The sequence below is a fragment of the Tubulanus polymorphus genome, chromosome 11 (genome assembly GCF_964204645.1).
Source record: "Tubulanus polymorphus chromosome 11, tnTubPoly1.2, whole genome shotgun sequence".
NCBI classification, from domain to species: Eukaryota; Metazoa; Nemertea; class Palaeonemertea; order Tubulaniformes; family Tubulanidae; genus Tubulanus; species Tubulanus polymorphus.
In genome coordinates, this window is record NC_134035.1 from 13839982 (window position 1) to 13848962 (window position 8981).

The window sequence follows — 8981 nt, forward strand, 5'->3', positions numbered from 1 at the left end:
CGCTCCAATCTGCAGTTCATTTATTCACAGGGTTTTTCTATCCACAGTTTAGGTTTTGTATCTAGAGTTGAACATGAAATATAAACAAGAAAGTAATGAAGGAACATGAACAGTTTAAATACTATCCGTTTCTGAAACTGATGGAAGAAACACTTAAAAGATGAAATAAAACTGACAGTTTACACTTTTTGATGTTATCAGTTCTCCAGGTTCGGACATCGGCTCTCATGGGCCCCCTATTCTAAATTCCTGGATCCACCCATGGTCATTCAATCCATCACTGTTCCTTCTCAAGCTGCTTTTTCTTTTGTCACGCTTGACTAACCGCGACCACGATGTGCACCTTTGTGCCTCTGAAATATGGTTACCCACAATATCAGAGATGGAATATTTTTCGCCATTTAAACCAATGTTACTAACACTTACCGAATATTGAAATACTGATTTCAGGGGGTCGGGAAGGAGGGTGGCAATGTTTGTATTTAGGTGAGGTTTTGCTTAATTTCGGGTTATGGTAAAGCACGCCATTTTGATAATACGTCATAGTGTACCTCGGATTGGGATTCCCGCGAGTATCAAAATGTACAATGTTTCAATCGAGAGGTCGAATCCCGATATAGGGAGATCTCTTGCAGGTCTCAGCAGCAGCGGCTATAGCCACACTCTCTGTACAATTTTCGATTAGATTGGGTTTTTGATTCTTCGCAATATTCAAAGAATTTATTCTTGACCACGCTGAGTCCGAGATTTGTCAGCTAATTACAAAATATTTGGCCAAACCACTGTCCATACTCCGAGTACGCTTACGTGTTTTAGTTCGACAAAGTCCATCTAGACTGGTTACCGATCTCGGCGCAGAATCGGCAACCAGTCTAGTAAGGAAATCATCCACGTCACCGCCAGAGGGGGCGCTGAATCAAAATGGCGTCGACGAACGAAGTGGAAACTGACAAAAAATCGCAGACAAGAACACGTAAAAACAGCACAGGTACTAAACTACCTCCAAGTCCTTTAGGTGCTGAACCGAGGAGGCCTCTTCCTCAGATTTATGATTTGCCTTATTCGTCGTTAGAACTCAGTGAAAACGAGAAGTCGTTGATTCGAGAGAGCTGTCATCAGACCTCCACCGCCGAGTGGCAGCAATGTCGGTCGTTACCTCGACCGCGAACACCTGCAGCAATCGCTGAATCGTTCTTCTGGAGAAGGAGTAGGAGCAGTAAGCAAGACACAACTCTATAAACTATGCTAGTCTAGCTATTAATATATCTCTGCCATCGGCCTATTATGTTTCTATTCCACCACATTTTAAAGATTTTCAGGCAGGCAGGGCCCGGGGTCAGACCCTCAGTCGGGTGTTGGATCGCAATATGGCAGCTGTGTGTGAGACATGTCACATACAGAACAGCTCCCCCTGGTCAAATAGATGCAGGCATCCTTGGCCGGACAGGTCCTGTTCAATCCAGGGTTCAAATCCATGCTGGTGGTGACAGAGTTTCGACTAAGGTTTCGATCCAGGCCCCTTCCCTATAAAGAAAATTTATTGTTTAATGCCCGACGAGCAATGCAAGCCAGTTGCTCATAATTTGGTGAAAGGAAACTCTGTAGATAGATGCTGTATTGAAGTTGGATATTGTCTGTCCAGCAGTTAACTCTCAAACACTCTCTGACGAACTCAAAACTGCTGTTGAGCTGAGAGTGGTGTCCCATTCAGCAGCAGTGTAAGCTAGGAGTTTGAAGGCTTTTAGTAAATAGTTGATTGAGATTGGACTGGTATTTCACACTCTTTACAACAAATAGCTGGAACTCCTGAACCGCCATCCCCTGTAGTAGACTTGAAATCTATCAAAAGAAAAACAAAGAGCTGTCGACCCTTGTGAAATGAGGTTAATTCGTAAATTTATCAGTCATTTTTCACTCAATGATGAACTATTTATAGATCGTTTATTAAAATAATAATCGCCCTTTCGACTGTTCGGCAATAAATCTACGAACTTTGGAACGAACATTAACTGGACTTTGATCATGAATCGCAGTTTATAATAACGATAGTTCAGTAGTAGTCGATATTCAGTGATCATCGGATCGTTTAAACCAGGATTAAATGGATCTGTTGTTATTGTTATTATTTGACTAGACGCTAATCTAGGATTATTATTCGTTATGGCGAAGGGAATTTCGTATTTAAAATCTGAAGCGCGATGTAAAGAAACGATCATAAATTTTGCTAAACGCAGGATGACTTTTAATCCAGGCTTAGCTAGGGGAGTTAGTTTTAATTCCGGATTAACTCGTGGAGTCACTTGTAATCCACACTTTGCTCGTGGATTTTATTGTGTGAATATATCAACAGGTATAACTATAAATAACTCTGGTCTCGATTCACGTCTGAGATCAACTCTTCAGTGACTGTTTTAACTCTGGGGCCGGTTACATAGTCATGGCTTAGACTTAACAACTGTCTAAAACAAACTTAGTTCTATAGCCAATCTAACAACTTAAGACCAGTCTAAGACAAACTTAGTTCTATAGCCAATCTAACAACTTAAGACCAGTCTAAGACCAACTTAGTTCTATAACCGATCTAACAATTTAAGACCAGACAAAGACCAACTTAGTTCTATAGCCAATCTAACAATTTAAGACCAGTCTAAGACAAACTTAGTTCTATAGCCAATCTAACAATTTAAGACCAGACAAAGACCAACTTAGTTCTATAGCCAATCTAACAATTTAAGACCAGACAAAGACCAACTTAGTTCTATAGCCAATCTAACAATTTAAGACCAGACAAAGACCAACTTAGTTCTATAGCCAATCTAACAACTTAAGACCAGTCTAAGACAAACTTAGTTCTATAGCCAATCTAACAATTTAAGACCAGACAAAGACCAACTTAGTTCTATAGCCAATCTAACAACTTAAGGCCAGTCTAAGACCAACTTAGTTCTATAACCGATCTAACAACTTAAGAGCAGTCTTAAGATTTATTGGACTGAAGTCACAACCGTGCAACTGATGTTTGTTGAAATATCTTTCTGATACTGTTACCTATGATAATGTAATACAGTAAACCGTGTCTAAACTGGGATAAAGTGGGACCAGCAAAATTATTGTTTTGAGTTAACGATAAGGATAGGAAAATACATCAGAAAGTTAGAAAAATGATTGAAATGATAGAAATTAAATCGAATTTGATTTGAGTTCTATGATATACCATCCATCTCAGATATCACTTACTTATCAGCTTTCCTGAGCCGAGTCTACGCTATATCATTTATCTCTGATATCACTCTCAAGTCAGACTAATTTAAACGGCCCCCAAAAATCCGACCTGGGTGCAGTCTCCTTGCCCCAAGCGCCTTGTCCCACTCCCTCGATTCCCTCTAGCCCAATTTGCGACTGCATCATATTTTTTTCGTTTTAATTTCAGAAGGAACTGATTCTCCCATCGCGTATACTCAATTAAACTCACATGCCAGTGCCGGCGCCGGTAGTACGAGAAGGTCGTTGCTATGCCTCGGATTAATATTTATCGTTTCATTGTTGGCGCTGTTCGTCGTTTATTTGAACTTTCCGAAATTGTCCGAGTAAGTTTCCATCGGTAATTAGCGTGACTTACACACGCGCGCGCATTCGTAGTTATTTTGCTTAGAAAAAAAGACAGCTTAAAAACCGAACAAATTTCTGTAGCTTATTATTATTCTCTGCTTATGTAAATGCATTTAATCTTCTTCATTATATTTTACTTTATAAACGATAAAAAAAATATTCCATTATTGTAATTCATTCTCCGCTAAAAAAAACAAACAAATTTTTTGTATTTTTATAAACTCAAAATTTCGAATAAAACAATTTTTTTTGTAAAATCACAAATTTCTAGTTTGTTTTTATTGCTGTCTTTTTTTATTTGGACTTTAAACTCAGTGGTTCTAAATTCAGAGTCAAATGAGTGGCCGATTAAAGTTTACACCTCTCATTATTAAATTCAGTGATAAATTAGGCCTATAAACTCAGTTATATCTTCTCATGATTGCTAAACCTACAGCAGCAGCTGAACTAGTTAGTTACCTAATCGTTGGTGGTAAGCTTTATATAATCGGATGGGCTTATACCAACGTTAGGGATGACAAGAGCCGAAACACGGTTGTGGAAATATCCGATCGTGAAACTAAACCACAGTCAGGTTACTGACTACAGCTGAACAGGCTAACACTAGGCTCTGACCAGTCATCTGACTACAAACTTTCAGCTCTAACATGGGGTTCTGGATAAATAGCATCAGGGGTCAACAAAGTTAGCTAGTGTCTTTAGTTAAGTAAAGGGTCGAGAATAGACCACTCTCTGGACCTTCTCAGTTTACTTACAGTCCTCAGGTAGGTACCTAATATTGTCGGTTTAGTGTGTTAGTATCACAACTGTAGTTAACTATTAATAGTTGTAATTATTGTATATTTACAGAGAAGAGAAGCAGTATATAAGAGTTCCTCGAGATATCGAGGCAGCGAAACAACTCGGAAATATTCTATCACGTTATAAAGATCAATATTATTATCAGGTTCTTGCTGGATATTTCTGTTCGTATATATTGTATCCTTTACTACAAACGTAATCATCTTACGTAGATTCTACTCTTTATCTAAAAACAGTCGACTTCAATCTTAGATTCTACTAGACTCTAAGAGTCGACTTCAATCACCAATACCACAGTGACTGTCGCTATTATCTTCAATCCAACTTTTCAGCAACTTACCCTCAGAGTTTACTGTTTTGTAACGAGTCAATCTAATTATATTGTACTTAACTCTAAATGTCTCAGTTTACAAACGTTTGCGATTCCTGGTTCTATATTTTTGAGTATTCTCTCCGGGTTCCTATTTCCATTCCCTCTAGCTCTATTCCTTGTGTGTTTGGTAAGTGTGAGATTGATTCTCGATTGCGATGACGACGCTATCTATGTATTTATAACTGATTTATTTTTAAATATTTTTGAACAGTGTTCGTGTTTAGGCGCCTCGTTCTGTTATATGTTATCGTATCTGGTTGGCAGACGCCTCGTTCACAAATATATACCTGATAAAATAACCGAGTGGTCGAAACATGTAAGTTTGAAAAATAGCTACCCGTATGACGAGAGAAATCCCACAATAACGAAGCCAAGATTCTATATCAGAATTATTGTATAGAACAATTAGTTGGGATACTAATACACTAGTACGCCTGATGATGGCTAACAGTTGTTTCTCCTGTTGATGGCTAACAGTAGGTACGCCTGATGATGGCTAACAGTTGTTTCGCCTGATGATGGCTAACAGTTGTTTCGCCTGATGATGGCTAACAGTTGTTTCGCCTGATGATGGCTAACAGTTGTTTCGCCTGATGATGGCTAACAGTTGTTTCGACTGTTGATGGCTAACAGTTGTTTCTCCTGTTGATGGCTAACAGTAGGTACGCCTGTTGATGGCTAACAGTTGTTTCGACTGTTGATGGCTAACAGTTGTTTCGCCTGTTGATGGCTAACAGTTGTTTCGACTTGATGGCTAACAGTTGTTTCACCTGATGATGGCTAACAGTTGTTTCGCCTGATGATGGCTAATAGTTGTTAGCCGAAACGTCGCTGCTCAAATATAATCATTCTGATATAGAATTTTTCAATCTTGGCTTCATTATTGTGGGATTTCTCTCGTTATCATCATACACGGATATTGTGTATCTTCTCGTCTAAGCTACCCGTATTCTTAACACATATTTCCCTTGGGTCTGTTTTCACGAAAAGATAAGTTTTTAGTTCAATTGCTCACGAAACAGTTAAAACTAGAGTTGTTAGTTTAATGCTGTTGAAATTCATGTTTTCTGTGAAGTTAACGTTAAACGTTCTTAACTCAATTACTCCTCAAGCGTCTGATTTTAATGTTTATTTTTATCTATTTTATTTTCCAGGTGGAAAATCATCGTCAGCATTTATTGAATTATATTATATTTTTACGTATAACGCCGTTTTTACCGAACTGGTTTATAAACATAGCGTCTCCTGTTATTAACGTTCCGTTAGTTCCGTTCTCATTCGGTACATTTTTAGGTGAGTTCTATTTCAATCATCAATTCTGACCAATCATCACTCAGCACAACGTTTCTATATCAATTCTGACCAATCATCACTCAGCACAACGTTTCTATGATCTTAAGACTTGAGCTCCGTAAAACAAATGCAATTGTGATGATTTGAAATGTAATTTTATCCTAAGCAACTAAATCAATCAAAAGTTTACTTTTTAATGAAACCAGGGTGTGGGGTTCCTCTCTCCAGCACGTGCTTCCGGGTTGGAGGGTCCACAAGATCGCACCACTGCGGGGTTAGAGTATGCCTCCAGTCCGCACTCCATTGAGGTTGGAGGATCCTCCAGCACTGCTGCGGGGGTCAGAAGTTCCTCCAACTCACTACTGCAGCATCAGAGAGTTCTCCAGTCCGCACTCGTGCAATGTTGGAGGATGCTCCAGCTCTCCTCATCAATAACTGAGAGTTTAATAATTGATTATTTCAGGTGTTGCTCCGCAATCACTAATACTAATCCAAGCCGGATCAGCTTTACATCAATTATCGTCCACTACAGATATTTACTCGTGGAATTCTATTTTACTCCTGACTTTACTCGCATTGTTCTCAATTCTACCGATAATTATTAGATATTATCTACGTAAAAACCATCACTCCAGTACTCCTAGATTTATATAGAAACAGATCAGTGAATTCAGCGTTTATATTCTGGATTCCCTGATCGGTGGTAAAACCATGGGCTCGGTTTGTATGGATTGGTATTAACTTGAACCCAAGGACAGTAACTCAACCCGGGCTGAAGTTAATACCAGTCTATAAAACCGGGCCTTGTATCTTTTAATTGATTGAAGAAGTGATCATGCAGTGATGAATCCACAACCTGGAGTCTGACATATAAAAGGGTGGCTCCAGGCTGGATTCCTGGGTTGGGCGGGTGGCTCCAGGCTGGGTTAATTAGTTTGACTCCATAGATTTAAACAGTTGTATAAATACTGATAAATGTTTTGATGTTTGAGGTGTGTTGGTGACACATCCATCTCCGGCTGAATCTCCGTAATTGTTGGGTCTGGTTTGTTAAAGATGATATATATTTATTGGTATATTTTTAAAACGGTTTTATATTCTCGTAGTCAATCATAGATCTGTTATTGGATTTATATAAAGTTTATTTATTTATTCAAGTTACGAATGTAAAGATTTTTAAACTTATTCGAGTTTATTGTTATAACTGAAGGGTGTGTAAAGGAGGTGGTGGGAGTTCTTCATGGCTGTGACCAAGGTCACAGGGGCTCGTATCAGAGTTGTCTGTGATATGTCACTAAACACCGGATTAACTGATTATCAATTTTACAACTCTCTGATATGAGCCCCTAAGAGCATAAATGTGGGGAGTGAGGGAGAGGGGAGATTAGGATAGAGAATGGGACCAACGCATCGAATACACCTCGAGTCTTAATAATTATCTTAATAATTATCATAATATTCATTAATGGAAGTTTTATTTTGTTGTATCTCGTTGCAGGGGTGGCGCCACCTTCGTTCGTAGCGATTCAAGCCGGTACTACGTTACACAAGTTGACCTCGTCTAGTGACGCCATCTCTTGGACGTCGATGATAGTACTCGGTTTATTCGCGTTGGTTTCATTGTTGCCAGTCGTATTTAAAAAAACGCTTCAAAAGAAATTCGAATAAACATCGAAAACTGTTCACGGTTCGTTCGCTCGGAACTTGGAACAGACTTTAATCATTTGACAGTTGAACCTCGTTATTTCAAATATTCCTAAACGATCTTTATGTAGTATTTTATAATTGATTGTAATTAACGAACAGTCCGTGTATCATACTGGATTTAACAAACTACAGTCGAAACTGGCGATTAATCGTCACATCACTGGAAGACTTCTAGTTTGGAGTCTGTATTTGTATTTACTAACTGAAAGGCATCATTTCGATAAGTCGCTAAATTACTGAAGTCATCTCTATTTTTGAGTCTGAATTTATATTTCCAATTCAACTAACCAAAATTAATATAAATCGTCCTGATTATAATGATCTGGTCATATAACTAAGATGACGACTTTTACTGTGGGTTGCACTGTAGGGGTCATTCATTTATTATGTACACATTAGGGGAGGGGGAGGGGGTCAGTACAATTGTGTACTGTAATGCTTAATGTATATGAAAAAATGGCCGATTCTGCGTACAGAGGGGGAGGGGGGTTGAAAAATTCAAATTTTATGCGTACGTAATAAATGAACTATCCTGTTGTAGATTTTCTGATCCCTCTAAGTTTTCACTAAGTATTTGAACTAAGTTTATGTTTGTGGTTTATAGATTTACTGGGTTCAAGCTGAACCCCGGCGAGCGATGCACTGTTTGATATTCGATATCATCTCATATCTAATTGTGATCGATGTTTTTAAATTATCTAATTGTATTTATTTCTCTTTCGTTTTGTTCTCGTTTGATACGAATTCACCGAAAAAAATAAAACAAGAATTTTATTGAAAAATAATTTAGTTTCCATTTTCTCTTTCTTATTGGGAATCAATCAATCAATACATTGCTGGAGGAGAGGATTATTGAGGAGCGAGAAGAGAGGAATTATTGCATTCATTCAGTTATCCCTCTGAAGAGGGAGTTATCCCACTGAAAAGGGGGATCCCACTGAAAGGGGGTTATCCCACTGAAGGGGGAGTTATCCCACTGCAGAGGCAGTTATCCCCTGAAGGGGGAGTTATCCCACTGAGGAGGGGGTTATCCCATTGAAGAGGGATATCCCACTGAGGAGGGGGTTATCCCACTGAAAGGGCAGTTATCCCACTGAAGAGGCAGTTATCCCACTGAAGGGGGAGTTATCCCACTGAAGAGGGAGATCCCACTGAAGGGGGTTATCCCACTGAAGAGGGAGATCCCACTGAGGAGGGG

General features: G+C 38.9%; 1 protein-coding gene across 5 annotated transcripts; it reads left to right on the plus strand.

The window, feature by feature from the left end:
* The first annotated feature begins 880 nt into the window (after positions 1-880).
* Positions 881-8531, plus strand: LOC141912508 (transmembrane protein 41B-like). Of its 5 annotated transcripts, XM_074803751.1 has the most exons (8): positions 917-988; positions 1073-1216; positions 3431-3587; positions 4459-4587; positions 4817-4910; positions 4995-5099; positions 5938-6076; positions 6540-7542. In XM_074803751.1, the coding sequence occupies exons 1-8, from the start codon at positions 922-924 to the stop codon at positions 6728-6730; spliced, it is 1026 nt and encodes a 341-aa protein (XP_074659852.1). In that variant the 5' UTR covers positions 917-921; the 3' UTR covers positions 6731-7542. The 5 variants fall into 5 exon arrangements, with proteins under 5 accessions (XP_074659854.1, XP_074659852.1, XP_074659851.1 ...); XM_074803753.1 differs by lacking the exon at positions 1073-1216 and having other exon boundaries at positions 881-988; XM_074803750.1 differs by lacking the exon at positions 6540-7542 and adding an exon at positions 7575-8531 and having other exon boundaries at positions 917-1216.
* Positions 8532-8981: the final 450 nt, after the last annotated feature.

Coding starts and splice junctions, on each gene's coding strand:
- LOC141912508 (XM_074803749.1), top strand. CDS start 922: ATGGCGTCGACGAACGAAGTGGAAACTGACAAAAAATCGCAGACAAGA. Junction 1,217..3,430: donor CTGGAGAAGGAGTAGGAGCA/GTAAGCAAGACA, acceptor TTTTAATTTCAG/AAGGAACTGATTCTCCCATC. Junction 6,077..6,539: donor CTCATTCGGTACATTTTTAG/GTGAGTTCTATT, acceptor TGATTATTTCAG/GTGTTGCTCCGCAATCACTA.